General features: G+C 37.9%; 1 protein-coding gene across 1 annotated transcript in view; it reads left to right on the top strand.

Moving 5' to 3' along the window:
• The window catches only part of fam160a2 (family with sequence similarity 160 member A2), a 33,666-nt gene extending 9,820 nt beyond the window's left edge, over positions 1–23,846 (top strand). Inside the window, exons 3-12 of the mRNA XM_015394531.1 lie at positions 2,808–3,212; positions 4,099–4,329; positions 6,847–7,092; positions 9,994–10,161; positions 10,520–10,599; positions 11,918–12,087; positions 13,091–14,449; positions 17,576–17,754; positions 18,124–18,286; positions 19,688–23,846. Of these exons, the coding sequence (XP_015250017.1) occupies positions 2,808–3,212; positions 4,099–4,329; positions 6,847–7,092; positions 9,994–10,161; positions 10,520–10,599; positions 11,918–12,087; positions 13,091–14,449; positions 17,576–17,754; positions 18,124–18,286; positions 19,688–19,992 (3,306 nt within the window). The 3' untranslated portion in view covers positions 19,993–23,846. The remainder of the gene's footprint in view (positions 1–2,807; positions 3,213–4,098; positions 4,330–6,846; positions 7,093–9,993; positions 10,162–10,519; positions 10,600–11,917; positions 12,088–13,090; positions 14,450–17,575; positions 17,755–18,123; positions 18,287–19,687) is intronic.
• Positions 23,847–26,149: the final 2,303 nt, after the last annotated feature.

Genomic DNA, 26,149 nt, shown 5'->3' with positions numbered 1-26,149 from the left:
GCTGTGTTTCCATTACGTCTGTTGGATGAGCGTGCTCAGTGGGGTTGATGCGTCATTGTTACAGTGTCACACTCCAAAGGATTGGCACCATATGCATACTACAGCATCCTCAGTGGTGCTTCCCCAACTTTATTAACACAATCTTTGCCTTAAGTCCATCACATCCTTCTACTGATGGGATGTATAGCTCCTCCAGCAAGACTTTACATATTCTTGCATATACAGTAGTACATTGTAATCTTATGTATTTTAGTATGTTATTCTTAATCTTTAAGAAAATAGACCCATTTTGACAATAAGGACAAAGCTTGAAATCGATTTATTTTTTATCAGATGTAGCATGATTATCTTAGGTAAAATCACTAAGCTATAAAGGTGTGTGATATACTATAAAAAACAATAGCACCTTTAATCAAGATGATTTTATCAGTTTTATTAATCTATTTGCTCAGGTAGTGCTTGTAGCCACCTGCTAAACATAAATGCTGTTCATTGCTTTCCAACTGTACTGTATTTTAAAACCTAAAACATTGATATTTGTTTTTCTTTTAGTTTTTATGCCATGATTGCCGTTATTTTTTTTTTGCAAAGGGAAATCTCCAAATGTGTCTTTGTGCAACCACAGGGAAAGGTTTAGAAGGTATTCTAGTCATCCGGTGTTTCTGTATCTTTAGGTGATGAACCCATTTTGTAAAATTTCTATATATATTTAGCTAAAAACACAATGGTGGACGGTTCCAAATGTTATTCTGTCAAAGTGTTAATAGATCTGACCAGTGATGGAGGGTAGATCAGTGTTCATCCTGTTTTGGTGATGGCTTGAGTAGCCGGTATACTTAAACAACCAGATTGGCTCAAGTCCAGCCCCAAAATAAAAGGTTTGATGGATTACAGCGCCCTGTCTCCTCTCGATGTCTTAAATAGCTCCAAGGCAGCATTAGACGGAATGCTTCTGGGACATTTGCTCTTTCAGCTTGTCCTTAGACTGGATGCTGTCTGTTCAATAAAAAATAATTTACAGAAGTCACTGTGGTGCTGACTGAAAGGAATTTATCACACCACGACTCTGTCTAACATGCATTACATGCTTTTTTTTTTTTTTTTAAGTAAGTAGAAGGTTAAAATATAGATTATGTGGAAGAATACTTTTGTCACAGCGTTCCTGCAGTAATTTTCTCTTTGTTTTTGAAGCATCATTTTCTGCACCAGTATTTTTTTTTTTTTTTAGCTCAACAGCTTCATCATTGGTGTGGTTTTTTCTGACCTGTCATTATGACCAGCCTAATCCGAGTCATTCTGTCGACTCACTGTGACTCCACACATCACACTTGTTCTTGATAATGTTGTGAAACCTCTTATGTTGAAAGCTAAAAATGTTTTTTTTCCAACTTAAAGTTCTTGTGTTTGAGCGACCCTTGTTAAATGTGCTGGATGGGGGCTCTCCAGGGTCGGTTTTTGGTTCGCCCTGCTCTGTCCTGCTGTGATAGAAACATTTTTTTTGGTTTGTTTTTGAAGCCATAACACAACCAGGTTGAAAATGGATGCTCATCACCTAATAAGGTCACTGTAGTGTCTACCTCACGTAGAGTTTGGGCGAATCCTTTAAGATGGTATGGAGTGAATTTTGTGCCATTATTATTGCAAACAAAGAATATATTTTGTAAATGGAAAAAAAAAATGCAGCTCAAAAATTAAACTTTAATAAAGTGAATAAGTAAATAAAGTAGAGAGTAGGTTTGTTGTTTTCCAAGATTCATATTTTTCAGGGTTTTTTCCCCCCAAAAATCGTATATATTATATATTTTAAACATGTTTTTTTTTTTCAATCTTATTTTTTTTTCTACTGACTTTATATTGTCCCCGTTTTTTGTTTTTTTTTTTTAAATCAGGTTTTCAAGATTACATTCTCTTCCCTTCTAATGGTGGGTCTTTCTTTGGAGGGAGAAGCAAACTTATAAGCGTTTGTATTTGGCTTGAAGTGAAAAGAATGGGATCTATGAAACTGCATTTCACAGATCGGAATGCAATTTGTAAAACTTGATATGAAAAGCTGAAATGAATATATCTATTTAAAAAAAGTAAAAAACAAAAATAACGTTTGAATATATAAAATCTGTAAATTAAAAAAAAAAAACTTTGAAAACAACAAAAAAAAGTAATAAAATTGAAAGCAATGTAACACTGTTTGATTAAAATGCTTCTTTTAAAGTTTAATTTCTGAAGTTTTTTTTTCAAATTTCAATTTATAAAATGTGTCTTGTTTGTATTTCCATTTATTAATAATAATGATGATATAAAGCGTGTTCTTTGCTTGCAATCATAATGGAACAAATCTAACTTCATAAAGCAGCAGCTCTTGGTCCTGTTTGCGTGATTTAAGGTGTTTTCCCGCTGTCACACATCTAACTCAAATGAATGGGGGATAAAACAGGTTGCAGCAGGTTTGATGTCAGGCTCAGGAGGCAAAACATTTTGGCACTCAGTTCCAGAACATGATGAACCCTGAGGGCCAGGGTGGAGAACCCAAACATTAGGGTCTAATGTGAAGTTTGTTGCTGGAGGACATGTGAAGCTCTGCAATATAACGCAGTATTTCATGCAAAGATCTGAGCTCCACCGCAGCTGTTGAGATGATTCATTGCATTTCTTTTAAAAGTATCTCGGCCGAGCATTTTTCTATTATATCTTAGTTTTAATGCCCACTTCTTTGCCTAAACTTTTTTTTTTTTTACTTAGGAGGAGGTTAATAATGAATCAAAGGATCATATTAACTTAATTTTTGTAACATTGACTTTTATTTTCTTCAGGTATCTTGGGTTCTGGATCAGCGAGAGACAACATCCTCTAGCGACGACCTGACAGCTGTGAGAAATAACACCGACCAGATGTTATGTCTGCTGGCGGAGGAGCGCCCCACGGACAGCACGGAGGGCGGCTCATGCGCGGCGCCCATGGGCCCGATACTGGAGCTGGTGGTCACAGAGAACATCCTGGAGCGCCTGGTTCAGTGGCACCTCCGGCGCGGCCTGGACCCAGACAGTCAGGGGGCTCTGCTCAAGCTGTTCGAGATGCTGATCGGCCAGTCGCAGCAGCCTCTGCTGCAGCACACGGCCGTACTTCACCCGCTGCTGAGGCTGCTGGGAGCATGCGCTGACCCAGAACTCGGCTGTCCCTTAGCTTTGGAGAACAGCCTTGTACTGCTGCTTAATCAGGTTTGCAAAAAAAAAAAAAAAACCCAGATACTTTTATTGTTATTAATAGGACTGTTTTCATGTTAGTAGTTTGAGGTTTCCTTTTTTTTTAGAGTTTTTTTTATGCACCGGATTATTCCTGAAATAATATGAAATAGAATTTTGGCACAAATAACTAAATTAACTGGGCTGGGACCTTATCTGCTTCAACCTTTTCTTAGACTTTTATTTATATTTGTTCAGTGTTTGGCAACCATATTTCATCATAAGAACCGCAAACCTCAGGATGTTTATTTAGGCTTCATATGATGGATCAAATAAAGTTTAGAGAAAAAAAAATGCAGTCGTTTTTATATTTATTTTGAAATGATCTGTAAGTCTCTTTAGTCACTACTTTGTGAAACCTCCCTTGGCTTTTTTTTTTTTTTGCTTAACAGTTGAAGCTCAGTCAGATGGAGAAAATCTGTACATCATGTTTAAGATCTAGTCTTGATAGTGTTAACGGGTGTAACAATGCTTTTTATTGATATTACTTTTAGAATAGAAGAATAGAAAGTCCCTTTATTGTCCCAAAATGGGGAAATTGTGGTGTTACAGCAGCAAAAGGTTACAGCAGAGGTGGTCACACAATGTGCACCCTAGAAAAGTTTATAAAAACAACAGATAAGAAAATAAAGAAATGGAGTATTCTACGGTACAATTTTTTTACATTATAATTCTCTCTATCTAGAGAATAAAAAAATCAATAACAGCAGTGGACATTTTTACAGTAATGGAAAGGTGAAAAATAGCAGCAACATAAGAGATTTGCAAAAAATGTTTAAAGGAAATTTTTCACTTTTTTTTTTCATTGCTTCCACGTTTCGTCCAATAATTTCCTGTTTGTTTATTTTTTAACCCCCAACAGGTTTGTGTGACCATGGCTCGGCAGCCGGTGGTCTTGGAGATGCTGTTCCAGGCTGCACCTGCCAAACAGGGCTCCACCAATCTGCTGATCTTCTCCCTGCTGGTGCCGTTCATCCACCGGGATGGAGCCATCGGACAGCAGGCTCGAGATGCACTGCTGCTGGTCATGGCGGCCTCGGCCAGTCACGATGCAGTGGCGCGATACATCACTGAAAACTCCTACTTCTGCCCGGTGCGCTCAACTTTTGTTTTCCTTCTGTTGCCATTTTTTTAAATCTTTTGTATGATACTAAACAGATGAAGGTTGATTTTCAAAAATTTGTAAAGAAGAGGTGAGTTTTAGGGTTTTGTTTTTTTATATCATCAAATTAAAATCTGTAGAATTTAAAACTAAAGAGTAATTTGTTATTTATAGCTATATTATTCTTTATATTTTTTTCAGTTTCATCTAGGATGTCAGTGATGCTGACCTTCATTTTTTGTGTAGCTCAATGTTCTGATAAATTCAGCATCAGTCATGTTTGCTCTGGCATCAAATTGATATAAATTACTAAAGAGAAACGTCCTCCATGTTAATGCTGTGTACAGCTTAAAAAGTGGGACTCTGGCTTGCTTTCTGCATCTTCCTTTTAATGAAGGGTGTGCTGTGTGAGCAGTGCAACTCTAGTGCATTAAGAGGTGGAGCGGGTAATGGCTGCAGAAGAAGAAGAAGATGACTATGCACTCTGACAGATCACTCATCCTTATCTACATCCTATCAGATAGTTTCCTGCAACCAGCTCAGAAAATAACCCATGTATAAGAAACATTGATGTCTTAAAGGACAACATGAAAACCTCTCTCTCTCTTCCAGTTTATTGCTTCACCTTTTCCAACGTTTCGTCGTTATCGCGTTTGTTATAAAAACAGCAGATTCAGTCAATACCTATTTAAAGCTTTCATTTGCACAATATATGAGACAAAAACTGATCTGCAAGCCATCTTCAGTTTCCTTTAGCTTCCACCAGATGAGAATGAAGACTTGCTAAGTAACATTTGCACATCATTTTATCTGGTGCTCTTAATGATTTCCTGNCCTATCAGATAGTTTCCTGCAACCAGCTCAGAAAATAACCCATGTATAAGAAACATTGATGTCTTAAAGGACAACATGAAAACCTCTCTCTCTCTTCCAGTTTATTGCTTCACCTTTTCCAACGTTTCGTCGTTATCGCGTTTGTTATAAAAACAGCAGATTCAGTCAATACCTATTTAAAGCTTTCATTTGCACAATATATGAGACAAAAACTGATCTGCAAGCCATCTTCAGTTTCCTTTAGCTTCCACCAGATGAGAATGAAGACTTGCTAAGTAACATTTGCACATCATTTTATCTGGTGCTCTTAATGATTTCCTGCAGTGAGAGCATGTAGGAATACATATGGATTTCTGATAGAGTTGTGGGGATAGCAGGGTCTGTAGAATCAAACCATGAGGTTTGCATCTAACTTTTTAAAGTGATCAATATCTCAGTCTTTTTAACTTAATCTGACTTGACTTTGTTGGCAGTCAGTTGGCTGAGCTATTTCTGCTCACTTTCAGTCTGACCTACTTACAGCTGAAAAGGTCCAGTGGAGGTGGCATTAAGGACCCGACGCCTGACTCACAATGTTTTTCCACCTTGGCACGCCAAACCATTACATTCAGCTTTTTAAAGTGGCTCCTGATTAACGAAGCAGTATAAAAAGAAATGACTTTCCAGCTTTTCAAACATTTTTTTCATTACTCAAGCCAAACTGTTTTTTGTTTTTTTTCTACTTATCGTTTGTTTTCTTTGTATCATAGGGTTAGTCTCCCTTTGGTAGGACTACATAATTACTGGAAGTATTGCAGTATCAAGTTTAGAATGTGGATAATAATATTGCTTCAGATTTTTTTTCCCTAGTGCCTATTCTATAATAAAGATTTTCCCTCCTCCTCAGCTTTGAGCTGCAGTCTAGATTAGGTCGGGAGAGTTGACTCCATTCTCAAGTAGATAAAAAACTGGAAGAGTTTAAATGCAACCCACAAAAATTGTACATCCCATCAGAAATGGCATCCAAGCAGTCCTTTGCTAATAATAATAATTTCTCATTAATACGGCATTGAAAATGCGAATATGTATATATCGTGCAGTTCAAGTTTTGGAAATAATATATTTGAATGCATTTTATTTTTCTCTGCAGATAAACTTTCCTGGAAAAGCTTCTGCTTTAGAAAGTTGGTGCTTTCAATATTATTTGTAGTGTTTCAGCTGCTCTCATTGCAGAGAAGCAGACATGCCTTGATCTGCAGCAGACTCAAAACTAAACACAGCTTAGACACTCAAAAATGTTAATCAAACAAAAACCTGCTTAGACTCACATTTTTTTATAAATGGTGTTTCGTGAGGGACTCTTGACACTGAAGTAATAAAAAAGCAGGATATAATTTGTATTGTATCTAGATTTTATTTAAATTTATTCCACTATCTGTTTCGTTGTTTTGCTCTGTTGGTTTTTATAGGATGTTAACTTTAATTATTGGTTATTTTTATCTTAATTTCAAACTTCAATAGTTGGATTATTTTACAATACTTCTATTCACATACCACAATCAGGAAAATGTTTATTTTAACTAAATAGGAGTTCAAATCCTTTTTTTTTTTGTCCCTCTGTTTCACAGCTATTCTTCCAAGTAACAAAATGACCTGTTTAGTTGAATTGTTTTAAAGTCTTTTTTTCTTAACCAGGTGTTGGCGACGGGGCTCAGCGCCCTCTACTCCTCTCTGCCCAGGAAGATCGAAGTCCGAGGAGATGACTGGCATTCTCTGCGGCGGGAGGACTGGATCGGCGTGTCGTCTCTCGTGCTTTTTATGAACTCTTTGGAGTTCTGTAACGCGGTGGTGCAGGTCGCACATCCCATGGTCCGCTCTCAGCTCCTGGACTACCTCCATAACGGTTTCCTCGTCCCCGTCATGGGCCCTGCCCTGCACAAGGTTCGAGTTAGAACCTGATCTTTTTGGATAGAAATAGTCCTCATAGTTGTGTTTCAAACTATTTAAAGTAGGGCTGGGCAAAATGACTTTAAAATCTAATCTCTGATTTAGTTTTTATTTTCTTTTTTTACCAAGTTTCATTATAAAAAAATGACCAATGACGTATACCACTTTCAAAAACTAGCTTTGTTTTCAATCATCCCCTCAGAGGTCACCTTAATTTGAAGGTCAGGGAAATTAAAGCTTGTAAAATTCTCATGTTTCACAACAGACTTTAAAAATAACCAAACTAAATGTTTTCAGGTAGTGGTACAGTTTTAAGTACCCATCTAAAAACAACATCTGATGAACTGATGTTGTCTATGAAGGCCAAAGGAGTGGATTAATTTAAAAATCCAGATGATCCAAAAATGAAATCACTTAAAAACATGATTGATCAATTTGATCGATTATTCTTCTAGCCTTAGATTAAGAAGATAGAATATTTAAGTGTTTCAGTTTAGTTAATTGATCCTGATTCTTAAGTTGAAGGTAACCTGGCAAAAAAAGTAGTTAAGAAATTGATTTAATGTCCTTATACTAATGTTTCATCCAGGTTATAGTCATTTCAAAAAAGTAAAAATAAAAAACACTGGATTTTGTTTTCCAAGTTTGAAGATGTTTCGCTTCCCTCCCAGGAGGCTTTTTCAATTTAAAATGTCTGAATTATTATTAATTAATTATTGAGTTGCAAGCTTTATAGAGTAGCCCAAACAAAGCCTTGTTATGGCTTAGATAACATGCATATGAACAACTCCCCATTACTAAGGGGTGATCCTGTTCTTCTGATTCAATTTGCATGTTTTCTAAGCCAAACAAGTTTGTTGGGCTACTTTGGGGGTCACGGACCCACCTGCTGGCTAATCCGGACTGAAACTGATTTAAAACATTTATAAATTATCACATGTTGTCTGACGGCAGTGTCTAATTTCACTTGCGCCGCTTCCCCTATTTGTACGGCAAAGCCCTCCAGAGCATCCGGGACAAGGCTACATGTGATACAAATTAGCCAATGAGCTGCTGTCAGTCTGGGTCTCTGCTGCTAGCTACTGTTAGACACAGCAGGCAAACCTGTGGCAAGCCGAGCTGTGAGAAAGAAGGAGAAGATGATGAGAAAAAGTGAAAGAAAGTGTGGACTGCTGGAAGAACTGTACTAGACTGGTGACAGAAAAGTGAAATGGCGTGCTCAAAGATGACCCTCCACATTTTGAGGATGTTTGGATAAACCTACTGCTGTGAAGCAGGATTTTCCATCATGAACATAATCAAAAATAAATATGGATCCAGGCTCAAAATGAGCACCTTGATATGTGCATGAGAATGACTTTGTCACCATTCAAACTAGAGGTGTAAATAATCATTTTGTGTAAATGCATCGATCCAACAGCCGGCGATCCAATGCATCGATACATCCGCAAGAGAATCGATTCGTGTTTTTTTTTTTTCCTCCGGTCTATTTCTATCCATTTGCTCCTGGATGTAATTCTCCCTCCCGTGCTGCGGTGGTGCTAAACCTTTTTTACCCTCCTACCACGGTTCCTGGTTGTACTCTTACAGTGGTGTGTTACAGTGAGCTTGACACAGACATTTTTGATTTATGCTCAATATTAAAGCGTGGTCTGCACTATACGCTGTGGGTCTAGATACGGCCGAGGCAGTGAGGAAGTGGGGGCGAGTTTAGTTCGACAATGGAGGGACATGAGGGCCAAAAAGAGCGGGGATCCAGGTGGAAAAAGGGTCCCAGCGTTCTCACGTACCTCGCTCTTCTAGCGGCTCAAACTTCACTAGTTGTTTTCCGCAATTTCGGTCATAAAAACAAAACAAGCCGGCCTCCTGTCTGCGGCACTGTTTGCAGTCAGCTACAATTTGGGAGAGGTGCAGCGAAGCGTCTGTGGAGGGGGCGGGGACATCTGTAGCCAAGGTATTACATTACACTCATTGCACTGATTTTGTGCAGTATTTTTTTATGCAAGGCCTTTCAGAATCTATAACGCAGGGGTATTATTATTTTTCAGTGAATGAGGTTTTAATAGGAATAGGTGGAGTGCAACTTTTCTACTTCAGTTATTTGCTGTTGTTGCTCAAAAAAAAAAAAAGCATAACAATATTACAGCTTTTTGATTTATTTCGAATTTGAAACATTGTCTAGCATGTAAGGTGTAAAAAAATAAAATAAAAATTTTATACAAATCATATCATGGTGTAATTTTGAGTATCGAAAATAATCGAATTGTTGGGTCAGGAAATCGATACTGAATCGAATCGCCATGATGGATGTGAGTTACACCCCTAATTCAAACCCAGGTTTAAAGCCTTGCAGGTCAGCATAAAGCCCACTGCTCTCAATAAGCCATAAAAAATAAAGAAAAAAACAAAACAAAAAAAAACTTGGAAATACATTTCTTTAACCTAATCAGCTGTTTATGGATAAGACCCTTCTATAAAAAAAAAAAAAAAAACTTGGAAAAATGTTTTTTTTTTTTTGAAAAGTAAATGTATAACATTAATGCATAAACACTTCATTTTATTTCAGTGTTAAATTCTGTTTAAAGTAACAGATTATAATTAAAAATGTCTCCGGACCTTTACTGGTTGTTGATTTTCTTTATTCGGACCCAGCTGATTTTTAATTGGTTACCCCTGAATACTCTATAAAGCTTGAAACTCAACGCTAATTCAGATACGGTATTTTAAATTTAAAAAGCCTCCTGGATGGGGAAGCGAAACGTCTTCAAACTTGGAACACAAGGCCGGTTGTTTGTTTTTTTACTTTTTTGGAACGTTCTTCTCCAAATCTGGTCCTATGAGGAGATTTGTCTCATAGTTCTTCTCTAAACAGGATTTCTGTTTGTGTGTGTTTAGTCGTCGGTGGACGAGATGATAGCCAGCACCGCCTACCTGGATCTTTTCCTGCGCAGCATAACGGAAACATCGCTGCTCAAAACCTTCCTGCGCTTCATCCTGCTGCATCGCCACGACAATGACACCATCCTAGACACGCTGCTCACACGCATCAGCAGCAATTCAAGGGTCTGTATACATGTGGGTGTGCTTCTGAAAGCCTCCAGGCCTTTAAAACGAACACAGTTGCGTGGGTGATGTGTGGGCTGAGGGTGGAAACTGAAAGTAGGAAAGAGAAGCTTCTGGTTCATCGGATCACAAAGGAAAACTTAATCTGTTCAATTCCGCTGCAGAAGCGAAATTTTATACTTGATGTTTATATTCAGAAATACGTCTCAACTGAAATGTTAAAAAAGGGACTTTGACAGTACTACAGTACTTATTTTTACTTCTCCACTTTTCTAGTTGAGGATAAATGTAGAACTGATGTTTGAATGCAGATGATTTCTGTGTCCCCATGTGCTCATCAGCTTTCTTCTTGTTGCAGCTCTGCATGGTTTCTCTGAGTCTATTCAGGACTCTCCTGTCCTTGCATTGTGAAGACATCATGCTGCAGCTCGTTCTCAGGTTAGTTTTCCTCTGCTTTTGTTGTCGGGGGTGTAACTGTATGGTCAGCTGATGAGATGAGAGGATGCAAGATTGGATTTGGATAGGTTTAAGAAAAACATTGTTTTCTTTGTGAATGTGACAAATGCACGCTTCAGCAAGGAGGAATTTTCCATTGGCCGTAATGAGTAGGAAAAAAAAATCTAATCAGTTTTCACTTGTCATACTACTGTTGTTTTCTAGAAGGACCTCATTTAATGTGCTGCCAAGCCCAACAATAGAGAAATTGGTCTTTTTTCTGTTTTCTAACTAAAGTAAAAAAGTAAAAAAAAAAAAGAGTGGAAAACTGTTTATTGTCTCGCAGTATGGAGTACGGTGGCAAGAACATCTACACAGAACTTCACACTAAATAACATTAGTATTATAAATCAAGATGTACAGCAGAAGAAAAAAAATGCACTTCAGAAAGGGGGGAAAAAAGGGGTGCAGCTATTTATAAAAATGCACATTTAGGTAACTGTGAAAAATGTTAAAAAGTTGCATGCATACAGTTTTAAGCCCTGGATGTTTCAGAATTGTTCAGGTGGTTTCAGAACTTGAGATATTTAGATGCTGATGAAATTTCCTTAAAATTAGAGAACTAGCCCTTTATTTTTGCATTAAATCAGAAAGTTAAAAATCAAAGTTTAAGAAAGTGTTTTCTGCAATCAGAATAAATGTTCAAGGACTCTCACACAGCAGCATTTTGTGCAGCGCTTTCCGTAACACAGCCGCCGGTTTATTTTTCTACCTGATACTGAGAGAAGCTCATCGATGATCGTGGTTTAACTTTGCTCTTCAGTGTGATTGTAAACTTTATGAACGCATTCTTTGGACCAGTCCATGTCATCACAGCTAGATAAGACGTTTAATAACACAGTTATTAATAAACAGTTTAACTGTATTTATTCCGATTTTATCAAAGTATCGATTCACATCCCTTGGACTAATGTTCTCTAACCAACCACTGAAGCCTTCATAGAACAGCTCTATTTATATTAGGATTATAAGAAACAGACAGACTTTTAAATAATTAGCTGACTTTAGAAAGTCACTGAAGGAAATATAGTTTATTTAAGGGTATGAAAGTAATGGTGAGTTAATAAATGTACATTTTAGCCACACTTTCTTTTCTGATTTTTGCATAAAATGAATAAAATAAAACTGTTTTTTGGTCCTTTTAAACTTGACAGTTGGGTGCTACTGTCCTGTAAAATGTGTCACATGTTTTCAGTGTCTGGACCATGAATCATTACAAAAACATAAATGAAGACTCTGTGTGCCTTTCTTTTGCTCCAAGGTATCTTCTGCCCTGCACCCATGTAATGCTGAGTCAGCGTCGCGCTATCAGGGAGACGGACATGTACGGGAAGTCTGCGAACAAATTCCTGTCTCTGATTCCAGAGTGCTGTCGGCTAAACGCAACAAGCTCCGCCGATCGGGATGACGACAATCCATTCTGGGGCAAAGGTGAGCCACAAACAGATGTGGAAAATGAATTCTAAACACTTTGTTGTTGTTTTTTTCCAAGCATTTTATTGTCATTACTCTGTCGCAAGTACAGAGCAACGAAATGAACTCTCTGCAAGTCTGCATGTAATCCATCCCCTTGGGGAGCAGTGGGCTGCCATTGTGCGGTGCGCGGGGAGCAGTTTGGGGTCATGCTTTAAGGCTGTTTTGCTCAGGGACCCCCACTGGCAGCTCATTCTCCTCAGCTGGGATACGAAGCCAGGCTTCCTGTTTGCAGGACGGGTGACTTACCACTTGAGCTATCCGGCCACTAATAGAACTTTATTGATTAATAGAACTTTATTTATTACAAAGCAACAAAATGAACTCTCTGCAAGTCTGCATTTAAGCCATCCCCTTGGGGAGCAGTGGGCTGCCATCATGGCGTGCCCGGGGAGCAGTGTGGGGTTAAGGGTCAAGCTCAGAGACCCAGAGTGGCAGTCTGTGGGAGTGGAGCTCGAACTCAGAACCTGAGGATTCCAAACTCTATGCCCTAACCACTAGGCCGCCACTCCTGCCAAAATGATTGTTTTTTATTGATCTCATATTGGAGAAATTTACCTCTGCATTTAACCCATCCCCTTGGGGAGCAGTGGGCTGCCATTGTATGGCGTCCGGGGGGAAACTCAGAGCTTAAGGGTTTTGCTCAGGAACCCAGAGTGGAGTCTGTGGGGATCAAACCGGGTACTTGCATCCCTCTAATAACACAAGCACACTGCTCTAACACACTAGGCCAACACTCCCCTCTGTTGGATCGACTGTTTGAATGAAAGCAGTTCAATAAAATGTTTACCTGCTCCGTGCAAAATAATCTGTGAGGAAGGGTTTATAGGTTTAGATGCTAGGTTTATCTTTGGGTTACCTTGTTCACGTATATAAAGAAAGGGATTCTGGACACAAACTATAGTATGAGATTTGGTTTCCTTTATAATCTTTCTCCTTTGGTTTGCTTCCTTCTCCACAGTTCTAAACAATCCAAGCACTGAAGCTCCTGCTCCACCCAGACCTAGCACCCCTTCCCGCTTATCCTTCTTCATGCGGCAGCAGAGCAGCAGCAGTGGATCAGGAGGAGGGGGTCCTTCCAACCCCAGCGTGGATCCACTCCACTCGGGTCCATCCCACAGTCCGTCCCCCGACAGTCCCATGCATCATCAGCATTCCACCCACACAGACTGCCTAGAGTGGGATGCAGGCTACCTAGAGTACCTTAAGGATGCTCGTCGGGGAATCGAGCATTGCTCGTGGGCCTGCCGTGATTGGTCCGCCCCTTATGATGGAGAAAACCCGTCCCCTAGCACAGCCCCCCTGCCTCCCCCTCCCCCCACCTCTAACCCCTCCATGGCTATATTTCCAGAGCACTTCTCGTTCCAGCATGGAGGAAGCAGTACTCCTCCAGCCCAGCAGAGGGCTGCCGTTGTGGCGGCGGCGCGGTCGGAGTGGAGCAGCTCGGATCGGGACAGCGGCGAATGGGATGTCACGATAGGCAAAAACAACTGCATCAGTCTGACGCCGCGCTCCAAGAAGCGCACGCTGCAGACGGAGGAACTCTCTAAACCCGTCCCACCTCTCGTCCCTTCCTCATCTGCAGGCTCCCCGTTATCAGCCTCGCACTCCGCCTCTTTGCCAAGTCAGCACATATCGGCATCCACCATCACTGTGAGCTACCAGCCTATGTACAATGGAACCGTCGGACAGGGGGACGGCTGCTCGGACAGTCGGGATAGAGGGCTAGAAGTGAAGAAAGTTAAAAGAGACTTGGGAGAGCAACCGTCGTTGGATGAAAACGCCAATCAGAACGGGTCACCCATCTCCTACCCATCCCACAGTCACACTGCTGTCACCCAATCCGTGTTCAGCAGCACAAACGGCAGCGATGGGAAATCTCTTCAGTTTCCCACGCAAACCACCGCCCCTCATACCAAACAGCTGACCAACAGCATCTCAGGCCCACACAGCACATCCTCAGATCTTCCAGAAACCAACCAAACACAGCAGTCTGTGGAGCGGCTCATTGAAGAGCTGCTAGAACAGTCTCCAGACGACCCCCAGCTCCCCTCAGATGCCAACGGTCAAGGCATCACCATCGAGGCCTTTACCCAGGAGCTGAGAGAGCTGGAGGACAGGGTGAAGGAGCGAAGCCAAGCTGCCTTCCAGCCATCGGATACAGCTGTAGACTCCCCGTCAGCCGAGCAGCTAGAAGAGGAACAGCTTTCCACAGCACTCAATGCAAAACTAGCCAGTGACGGGAAGGGGGAGGGATCTGAGGTGGGAATCTTCAGTCCTGCCAAACCGCTTAACCAGCCTGCCTCACAACCGTATACAGGTATGTTATCCTCTCAGTGGAGGCGCTGTGGTTGGGTTTTCATGATATCAACCTGAGGATCTTTGAGTCTTAAACACTTGAGATGTACAGCTAAGTGACTAATTAACATTTCTTCTGACTTTCTGAATATTTTATGTTAAATTTTGTGGTTATGTTCATGATTTTAAAGAAGTAAAACTCAAAAGAGAACTAAAACGGTATTGGGAGGAAGTGTCTTGCAAATGCATTCACACCTGCTCCTTGCAGATTTATTCAGTTTTGAAGACAAACATAATGTTTAACAAAATGTTTTGGGTTTTTTTGCCTCGGTATTCCTTAAAACATTTCAGTGAAGCGTGTGGTCTTTAGCAGCAAACTTTAAAGTAAGGAGAGTCCATCTATGTGTCATTTAATCTCACTGTATAACCAGCCTCTCTGTGAAGATCTCTGAAGTTTTTTTGAAGAGCAAACGGCATGATTAAGGAGCATCAGATTATAAAACAATATCTTAAGCTTCAAACAGTATAACACATTTGATTTCATTCTCTAAAAATGCAGCTGCAAATCTACCAAATAATGAATTGGACTGGAACTGCAAGGAGATCATTAGCCAAGGAGACGGTATAGAGGCTGATGGTAACTGGAGAACCTGCAGATTAGTCAAAGTAAAACTTTGGTCACTCAAATTTGGTCTTATCCAATCCAGTCCAATTTTATTTATCTAGCACTTATAAAATAACCAAAGCTGACCAAAATGCTGTACAGAAAACATAAATAAAGCATAAAACAGTAAAGATAAAAAACAAAACAGCTAAAACATCGGTAGAAATTAGCGCTTCACCGATACCACTATCAGGCAGGGCCACGATCCAGCACTAACCTCTTACACCCTAAGGGGGTATAAATAAATTTCTGCCTGACAAAAACACACAAAAGTAAATAACTTATAGCCTCAAAGCTATTAGATTTAAGAAGAAACTTTTGGTACCTCTGTAAAGGTAAGATGTCATAGAATGGTTTTCTGTTGTCAGCACCATTGTAGCTTTGACCCTGCCTGAAATATTAGGGACAAAATACAAAATATTTTGCATTTTTTGAACCTCGCCAAAATTTTCTTTGAAATAAACATTGCAAAACACTACCAAAATATTATTTATAGCACAAAAAAGTAGTACAGACTTTCAAATCTAAATTTTGTGTAAAAATATACCAAATTTGGACTCCATCAGATGAATCATATTTATTTTAGAATGGTATTAGTGAGAAATTTCTTAGGCGGAGAGGCCATTTTGGCACATTTATCCATAAATGTCACCAAACTGTGCCAAATATGTTTTTAACATCAATACTGGGGGTTTGGTAAAATTACGAGTTCACGTAGCAGCTGGACCCGCCGGTGGGTCCGTAGGGTTCAAGGGGCTAAAATGGCACCATTTAGAGAGCCAAAAGTTTATTCAACTATTGTCACCCATTCCAGGTAGACGATAAAAAGTTCTACTGGATTCACTTTGTATTAGTCTTTTTCCTGCTTCACAAAGGTAGGCAGCAGCTTGACAAAGCCATGATGGCAATTATTTTACATCCAAGTAGTATGCAGTTCTTCATATATACACATTTTGAATAGATGCTATCGCTATGGTATCGGTATCAGCCAATACTGCACAGCCAGGTATCGGTATCGGGGCCAAAAAATGGCATCTGTGCAACACTAGTAAAAATAACATTGACACAATCAAATCAATAAAATTGGTTGACTATGACCTGGATGACTGAGGATCTTCACCAGCAATAAAACTGGTTAAAAGGAATAAAAGGTTAAAATAAACCCACCACTGAAAAAAATAAAATAAACCTTTTTCGGCATCTACTTAACCATATGTAGTTATTTCAACTTTTTTTTTTTTCATTTTACTACGGTAGTAAATAAAACAATTGTGCTAAAATGACTAAACATGTTTAAGTAGATGCCACAAATAATTGCATTATTTTTTTCAATGCACTGTCTTGCTAGGTGCTAAAAGCTAAAGCGAAAGGTGGGTTCTGACAGCAGATTTTAAAACAAACAGAGAAGAGGCCTGTCTAATATGAGGAGGCAGGTTATTCCAGAGCATTGAAGCTGCAACACTAAAACCGTGGTCCCCTCTGATCTTCCGCTTAGTTTCAGGCTCTCTCAGTAGCAGCTGGAAGACACAGTAGTAGCAGCATCATGCTGGGGGCATCCTTTATTTGAACCGGAAAGGGAGAGAAAAAGCTGGAGCAGAAGCAGCTCTACCCCACATGAAAGCCCGGTTCCTCTGATCTGCAAATTTGAGGTGGAGCACCTTAAAAGGAAGCTAACGTCAGACTCCACTTCATAGACCAGGCTTTTGTACACAAAAGTGAAATTGAAGTTCCATTACCATCACTCATATTGTAATCTGTCTAAATAACAACTTTAACATATGAAAACACTTAGAAGGAATGAAGTGAGAACAAGAACCAGTTTCTACAGAACATTTCTTACTTTTTTTACGTGTTATCAGAAGATGAAAAGAGCAAAGTATTTGTTTGCTAGCAAATAGACTTCGCTGGATGTGAAGCAGCTATTGTGTTCATTAGAGAGACAACATGATAAATGTAGGCTCTTAAGTCTTTTCCAGCTGTTAGCACTATTTAATACAAAAATTAAAGTATGAACATCATGTTCAGGGTTAGTGAAGTCGAGAAAGAAGGTTTTTTTTTTGTGGCCCTAGATCTCTACAGATGATGGGTGGAAGGAAGGTGGTCAATCCATAATTAACTGTCCTTTATGTGATCCAGCACAGAGATGATTGTGCACAAAGGAGACGGAGGTCCCCCAGGCTGAGGTTGTACTATGACCAAATGAAAGAAAGTAGAGCTGCATTGATACTTTTGAAGGCACTATAGCAGTTTTTATGGCATAGAAAAACACCAGCAGGACTCAAAAAGCTTCTCCTAGATGTGTAATGTCTTCAGCCATCAAATGGCTCCAATCTGGATCTTTATGATAAAAAAGAAAAACTGGATGATCGACCTGATAAAGATTATAATCATTCAAAGGTCTGATTTGTTTTTATTTAAGTTAAATCGAAAGTTTTCTTTCCATCCATCCAATCAGCAGCCTGCCTGTTTTTTTTCTTTGTTTAGGCCCATTTATGGTGGTTCTGTTTGCCAAGCTGGAGAACATGCTCCAAAACTCATTGTACGTCAACATCCTGCTCACTGGCATCGTAGCCCAGCTGGCCTGTTATCCTCAGCCTCTCCTGCGCTCCTTCCTGCTCAACACCAACATGGTCTTCCAGCCCAGCGTCAAGTCACTGATCCAGGTACACCTTCTAAAGCTGAGATGTCTTGGTTGATGAGGGTTCCAGTTTGGCCTCCATTAAACTTGGTCTGTACAGTCCTGGCTGGTTGATGAACTGCTTCGGTTTTATCTAGAGAACAAGTTCCCTAAAGCTCTTTATAAGGATTGTTTTCCAACTTAAACCCACCTTGACTTCTTTGAGGCTTTGGTTTAAAAGCATTGAATTAACTGACGTGTTTTATTGAAGGTTCTTTTCTCAGTTATTTTGAGTCAAGACTTTAGTATTAGCCCACTGTTTCAGCATAACATGACATCTGCAAACAGCTTCCTAAGATACCTGCTTTTTAAAATCCGTTTCAGCTTAACCCCATTGTTCTGTTACCATCTTCAGGTTTTAGGTTCTGTAAAGAACCGCATTGAGGCATTTGCAGCTTCTCATGAAGACTTCCCTGCCATGCTGAGGAAAGCCCAGCAGTACCTGGTGGCTCGGGGGAAATTGGACTGGACTGACATGCCTGCAGCAGTCCCCCCGCTGCGGCGCTCTGATTCACTAAGTGAGTACAGAAAGCTGATTAGAAACATGTTAGGTTTCATTTCCTTTTGTGGCAAAATCACCCATATTTAAAGTTCTGAATCTGAAAAAAAGGGGGAAAAAAGGCTTTTTTTTATGTTCTACATAAGATTTGATCTAAAACTTTTTTTTTTTTTATATACATTTATTTTATACATGCATATCCATTTTAGCAATATTTTTTCTTCTCTTTATTAATGCAAATCATTTAATTACCATTTTCAGCACCATGGAGAGGCCAATTTCAATAGGGATGAACAGAATCACAGATTCTGGCTAAATAACTGCAAATACATGCAAAGTAAAAAACCCAAAAGGGACACAAATCTACAATAACTTTAAGTTGGGCAGAAGGACAGAAGTTGACTCTCTAAGACACAGCCTTTCCTCATTTTTTTTGCATAATGGGGCAGAAATGCGTATAGAAATGTAAAAACGAGAGGCAGAAATAAATAGCATTGAAGAAATAAGGAGGGTAAAAAAATAGAAAGGAAGAATAAAACAGATAAAAATATTATGAAACGCACATAAATAGATACTTTTTAAAAAGTAATAATTAAAGTTGAAGATTATAACGGACAACAAATAAATAAGGTAGATATTAAAAAGGCAACTAAATAAAGATGCTAATTAAAAGAGATATATAAATTGATGTCTCACTGTATAATTTAATTTCTACCTACATTTATTTGTTTATTGTTTTTTTTTTGGTGGGCAATTAATTGTATGCTTATTTATTTATTGAGCATTTATTTATTTCTGTATTTATTTTTAAATATGGCAGAGTTGGTCCTCCATAGCTGAGAGACCCACTAAAAATAAATATAAAAAAATTTGCATTTAAGATAAAAATAAAGGTTTCATCTGTCAACATGCTCTATGCAGAACTCCTTTAGTGGAAAAGTTTGAGTTTCACCTGGTTTAATTTCATAAAAAGTCTATCTTTAAAGAATCTTTGGCTATTCAATTATTAGTCGATTAATCGAAAAAATATTCAACAGCTTAAGCAATTTGTAAAATACTCCTTAGTTGCAGCCCTAATCTGATTCCAACTTGAGTAAATTAAGTGTAAGGCATGAAAATGCATGAAAACTGGGAAAGTTTAAATAGAAGTTAACGGTTAGTTTAAGTTGACTTACTGACTGAATACACACGTTAAGATGTTGAAGTCGATGATTTTACTTATTTTCAGACTTTTAAAATCATCATCTGTGGTTGAAGTGAAGCTGAGGTTTTTTAACTGGATAAGATTAAAGTGCCCAGATGGGATAAATGGGATTTTTATAAATAAGACAAAGGTGCCGAAGTTCTGGTCTGTGGAAAAAATATTTTCTGATCTTTGCTCAATTTTGTTCTTGCTTTTTTCTTTTTTTCCTTTTCCTAGTTAAAAGTCGGAAGCCATCTCTTGGTGAACTGATCCTCCGACACACCAACAGTCCCACCCGGGCCCGGAACGCAGCTCAGCTGGCTCTCGCTCACGTCCGGGACGGCGGCCAATCACTGCACAGCGCTTTGTTCCGGGGGGGCAGCGGCTCGTCGGGGCTCGAGAAGCAAGCGGAGGCGCTGCGGGTGAAAAACGCAGTGTACTGTGCTGTTATTTTCTGTGAGTTTCTCAAAGAGTTGGCAGCCATGGCTCAAGAGCACGCCGTCACTTTACCTTTCCCTCGGAGCCAAAATGCTGAGGAGTAGACTGGTAAAAACAGACCCTTCTATCTTGGCTCTTGGCTTCCCTTTTTTTAAACTTTTAAATGTTTCACCAGACTGGAGCACTGAGAGCCTCTATCATTGAAATAATCATCTGCGACGGTGCAGACAGCAAGACTGGAGGAAAACAGTGGCATTTTTCTACCAATATGATGATATGAAACATCTATTTCACTCCTTTAACTTAGAGCTTGGGCATATCATGTGTTTTATTTACATTCTGCACACAGGGAATCTCAGTAAATAATTAAGACTCTGGAGCTTGTAAATAAACGTACCATGCCATGGTATCATGTGACCGATTAAAAGAAGTAGGTGCACAAACTGGTGCTAGTTTATACTCATGTTTTCATTTGAAAGGGTGCTCTCAGGTAGCACAGACACGAAGGTCCCTTCCTCATCAAGATGAAGACAAACACCAAATATTTCTTGGCAGGAGAACATTAAACTTTAATTAGAGTCTGTATTTGTATATCAACCTCATCTTAGCTTTTTTTCAATGCTTTTATTGTCCATTTAGGATCGGCCAAAAATGATCTGATTTTACTAAATTGTCAGAATCCATGGTCTTGATTGGATAGCTAAAAACTGGAAAACGAGGAGAGGGAGAACATTTTTATTTTTAAAGGAATTAGAAAATGTACTAGAAAGTGTTAGGTAATTAATGCCAGTTTTATGTTGTTTTCTTTTATTTTGCACCATTTAGTTGACATATCAGCAGCATGTGGGTGTAGGCATGTGCCATTGTGTAAGTTTATTTGAATGAATGCCTCCTTTCCAAAGGGTGAAGCTAGATTCTTCAGGCCGTTACTGAGTCATCAGCCCATCGCCATAAAGGAGGCTGGGACAAAAAAAGACAGTGATGTGTGAAGTCAAATCATTAGTCATTTAAATGATCTATGAGCTAGCATTGTTTATTTTCTTTAGAGCCGGGGCATATTTTCATTTGACTTTAAAATGGTTAAGAAAATCTCTTTGTGATTAATTAGTTAGCTACTAATTACGGTCTATATAAGCCATCTCTATTCTGTTTTACTTTTGTCTTTGTTTTTTTGTCTTAGTTAAAAGGCCAGCCTGATCAAAGAACTTGTCTTGAAAATTAACATGCTGCTATAAATGTTTATTTTTTTAACACTAATTGTGTCATAGCTACTGTTTCTTTAGTTTGTTCTTAGGTACCAGATATTAATGTGCATGTGAGGGTGTTCAATTAATGAAGCCAGTTGTGATCAGCATTCTGAAGTTGAATTAAGTTGCAGTTATTCAGTGTTAGATGTTTTTACAAATTTTTTTGGTTGTTGTCATCTGAGAAAAACGTTTTGTTTTCTGCACTTTTTAAAAAAGTTGAAATTCTTTTTTTTTTTTTTATAGAGATGCACTGATCTAAATGTTGGTGCTGATTTCTGGTTTCGGTGAAGCTTTGAACTGACAATATAATTTTCCTCAAAGGTTTTAATGGAAAAGAAAAAAGCTATTTTTTTTTATCTTCTTCTTGAGCAGCAATCTTAATTTTTTTGCTTTTAACATAAGGCACAGATTCAGGATCAGACTGTGTGAACAGATCCTGTAAATCAGGATTTTGCTATTAGTTTTTAATGCCTCCAAACTGATTTACATTCAGAGATTAGCATTGCTAGCCATGCTAGCCGTGCATTCAATGCAGTGTTTAAGTCCGCGGGAATGTAAATCTGTTTAAAGTGAGAATTGTAAAACGCCGTTGTGATTTCCAGCATGTTCCTTGACAACCTGACTTTGATGGCCCGGATGGATAATAGCAGAGCCACTTTACAGAAGACATTTAGCGTTGCTGTTTTTAACTTTTTAAGTCTTCTACTCTCTTCCTTCCAGTCTGATTAAACTCCAGTCTTAATTTTTCTTTAAAAGTGTAAAGCTCCCATAATCTCTATGTTGCCTTTATTCCTAAACCTTTCTGGTACCTAAAACTGGACGTGTTTCCATCAGTGTTTGTTAATGTGCAATTTTAAAAATCGCTGGATGGAAAAGACAAAGTTTCAATCAACTCACTAAGTTTCACAAAGTTTTTCCACTCACTTAAGGTGATTTTTGACTTTTTTTTTGGAAAAGGGTAAATGCACTAAATAGGAGGTAGAAACACATTTAAATGTGTTTAATAAGTTGACGTCACATGATTGATCAACTCTTTCCACCACATCAGAATCTTAATCCACTCTCAGTGTCTCTGGAAGGCCTGTACCATCACTACATGATAAAGTACATACAACTTGTCCAATTGCAACATATTCATTAAAACCTTGTTCCACGCACCAGCTGGCTGCCTCCACTTCCTGTTTATTACAGTCCAAGCTAAACGTCGTTGAATGGCGACGTTATTAGCATCGTCTCGTTAATCCAAACCAGAGAAACATGTGAAACTTTAAGTTTCCTTTTCTTCGACATTTAAGTTTGCATCCATATATAAGAGTGTTTGTTTTAATCACCAAACAGAAAAAGATCAAATAGATCCAAATTGTTCATTCGGCCGCTTACGGCAAATTAACTGGCTGGAAATTTTTCGGTGCATCTCTATTTTGAATTATGGAGACTCTTTAGAGAGCAGCGTGACGATAAGTGGCTCAGCTTCTTATGGGACTGGTTTCCTTTACGTTCTCCAAGTTGTGGCAGGAAAAAAAAAAAAAACTGCCATCCTGTAAAGAATTTTTTACTGAGATCTGAAATCTTTTCACATTTACATCTTTACCAAAAAAAAAAAGAAAACAAAAAGGCTTTTTTCAGTGTGCTGAAGCCATGTTTTATTATCATGTTTGTAAGTTTGGTACTTCATTGCACCACTTTTCTACCGAATTTCTAAACCCATTTCATACCAGATCATAATTATTAATTTAACCGATACTAAAACGCTTCTGCATGCCCGTTTAGGCCAGGCTTAGAGAAATGTGAGTATTTGTGAAGTGTTGATGAGTTTTTTAGTTTTTTGTCTGCAGTTGTTGGAAGAAAGAAAAGCAGGTTTTTCACTGAATGTCTCTTTACATGCAAAGTTAATCCACTGCCATCTGTACACCCATCGATCTCCCCCCATCAGGTTTCTATTTTTACAACTAAGATTGTATTTTTTTTTCTTTTTTTTTTACCAACTTTTCAACCAGATGGATTAAATTGTAAATATGATTGTTCTTATTTTGATCGAATAGTGTCATGTAGTGATCTGTTTGCATCCATAAACACCAAAGACAATCGCCTGAAACCCACAGCCCCCACATCCACCCGCAAATCTGTACATTGGAATGTATAGATTTTTAATGTATATTTTAAGATTTTCCGTGTAGGAATAATCTTAGTGGGAAATAAGTACAGTAAACCTCATTTGATAGAATGTGCCAATTTTGATTTTTAGGCTTGTAATGTTCAGGCTTATTCATTTTTTTTAAGTTATGCTCTTTGTACACACTCCCAAACGTGTTTAACATTTTTGTTTACTTTCCCCTAGTTTTTTTTTTCTTTTTTTTTTTTACATATTATAAAAAGACAGATACAAAAAATTTTTAAAGAGGCATATAAAGGGAATATATCCTACCAGGGACTTTGACGTCTTCCTAATCTGTAAACAAACCTTTTATTTTTTTTTTAGTCCTTATTTTGTATAACAAAACAAAAAAAGAAGAATTGAGATATGCCAAATCTAATCAATGCTTCATTGTACCTCTAATTATTACTCAGCTCTCCATTCGCTGCCTCTTGTTCTAAACACTCCCAGCTATCATAATAAATGGTAATTGTAAAAAGAAGACGGTATAAAAGTAGAAAAGATCAATAATTAATAAATTCATATAAGCGATTGGAAGTTTTAACCAGTCTGGCTGAGGGTTGAAGGTTTTTTTCCTCAAAATTATGCTTCAAAGATAAAAAAAAAAAAAAAGCTTTATCCAACTTTTCTTTATTTAATTGTCCGTTTTTATCGATTATTTTTTCATTTGATTAACTAACAAAAAATGTGGATTGGTAAAACTAAAACTGACATTATGTGCAGTGTTGCATATTTATACACTACAGCTGATCTGATATTCATTTAAAATGTTATTATTGTCTAATATTTGAATTAAATTTTCCTGCCATGCTGAGTTTCAGCTTTACTTTCATTTATTTTCATTGTTGAAAAATGTGTTTTATTGTGGGCTGATATTGTACCCTGTTTAATCTCATGATAGAAAACAATCTCTTCAGTGTCCTTTCTTTCTCCATTTTTTCATTCCCTGTGCAATCTATGCAACACACGCTCTCCTATCCCCGCTTTGAAGCTCTGAATGAAGATGTTGAATGATTTTAACATGTAAATACTGTATAGATATATATACATAAAAAAGAAAAAGATCAATCAGATCAGTTGGTCTAAATGAGACGTGAAAATAACCGACCGAGCAGAATGGAAAATGTCTTTAAATGATGATAGGATGAACGTTGTCGTAAATATTTTTTTATTTTGAAATCGCTAGGAGATATTAAAAAAAAAAGAAAAAAAAAAGACAAATAGTCATAGTGGGAAAGCTGTCAGAAGAACACTACGAAGGGAAGTTTGTATTAATTTATAAATTCATTGCTTAGCAATATCACATTTGTCTTTGTGTCATTTTTTTGTTGCCTTACAAATAAATTATTCCCCAATGCAAACATGTATATCTGACTTTAATCACATAAAAGAAGTCATTGTTAATATAATGCATCTGTAAGAAAATGAGAGATGGTTCCGGTCAGGTATCAACCAGAGCTGTCTGGATGGACCCTTTTTGTTTATTTCTTTTTTTGTCCAACTTCTAGTTTAGCAGGAATATATAAACATGTGGAAGTTTTTCCTCACATGGAATACTTCAGGTTTTCCTCTGACAGGAATTATCACCTTATGTATAACCTCAGATATGTCCTTTTAGAAAAAAGGAAGAAAAGCATATCTGAATAATTTTAACGAGTTATTTTGAGACTTTACTAGAATTACAAAATTATTAAAAACAATTTAGGTAATACTTCAGATGATACTTTATTTTTAATTCCTGACCTCATCTTTTAAAGTAGCTTGTTTCTTAATTCTTCAGCTCAATCAAACTGATTATTTTTATGTACTATTTAGCTAAACTCTGATGGATATCACTGACTCAAAAGATCTATAAGCTTATTAATTTACTACTTCAGTTTCCTACCTCAATTTTTTTATAAGTATGGTGACAAATTAAGTGCTTAAATTTGTTATTTGGTTAACTTGATTCCTATAGAAAATAATATTTGGCCCCAGACTAAACATGAACAATGTTCTGGACTTAAACATAATTTATTTGGAGTCAAATAACTACATTTCCTTACAGAAAAATGTGAGGACATTTCAGAAAATTACTTTAAATTAACTGCTTTCAGAGCTAATATGAAGTTACTCAAAGTGGAAAAAGTTTGATGCATGGATGTTATGCAGGAGCAGGAAAAAGTTCAGAATGAAAAAACCAAATCAGCTTCTAGCTAGTTATCAGCAGTGTTGATGACTACCCAGAAAACATTTTTTTAAATGTGGGTCTCTAATAACTTGATTTACAATAGCATAGAAAACCCATTTATTGTCCCACAATGGGGAAATTGTGCAAATTGCAAAAGCAGTCCCACAAATATGGAACTTTAAAAATGTGTATAAAAATAACATAAGTAACAAAGTTAAGTACAATATAAACACTGTGCATCTGAAGAATAACAGCTGTGGACATTTTTACAGTAATGGACGTGAAAAAATGGCAACACCAGGGAGTTCAAAAATGACAGCATGTAATTTAACTAAGACAATAACTGTGTAAAAATCAGCATGAATGTAGCAACTTAAAAAGGTTGCTGGGAGCAGTGGTGGTTATAGAGTCTTACAGCAGATGGGAGGAAGGATCTGTGATAACGCTCCCTGGTGCATTTAGGGTGCAGCAGTCTGTCACTGAAGGAGCTCTCCAGTTCTGCAACAGCTTCATGCATGGGGTAAGAGACATTATCCTAGGTATTTATGAATACCTGCCCCAAAAACCTACTTTGTTACCAACAATATACAAATTTTATTCCAAAATAGTTTCTGAGCTGCAGTGAAGGACTAAATACTGCTTAGGACTTTTATATATATATATATATATATATATATATATATATATAT

The sequence above is a fragment of the Cyprinodon variegatus genome, unplaced genomic scaffold, assembly GCF_000732505.1.
Source record: "Cyprinodon variegatus isolate N-32 unplaced genomic scaffold, C_variegatus-1.0 Scaffold691, whole genome shotgun sequence".
Classification (NCBI taxonomy): domain Eukaryota; kingdom Metazoa; phylum Chordata; class Actinopteri; order Cyprinodontiformes; family Cyprinodontidae; genus Cyprinodon; species Cyprinodon variegatus.
The sequence above is the reverse complement of the archived record's forward strand: the minus strand, read 5'-3'. Positions and strand labels throughout refer to the sequence as shown.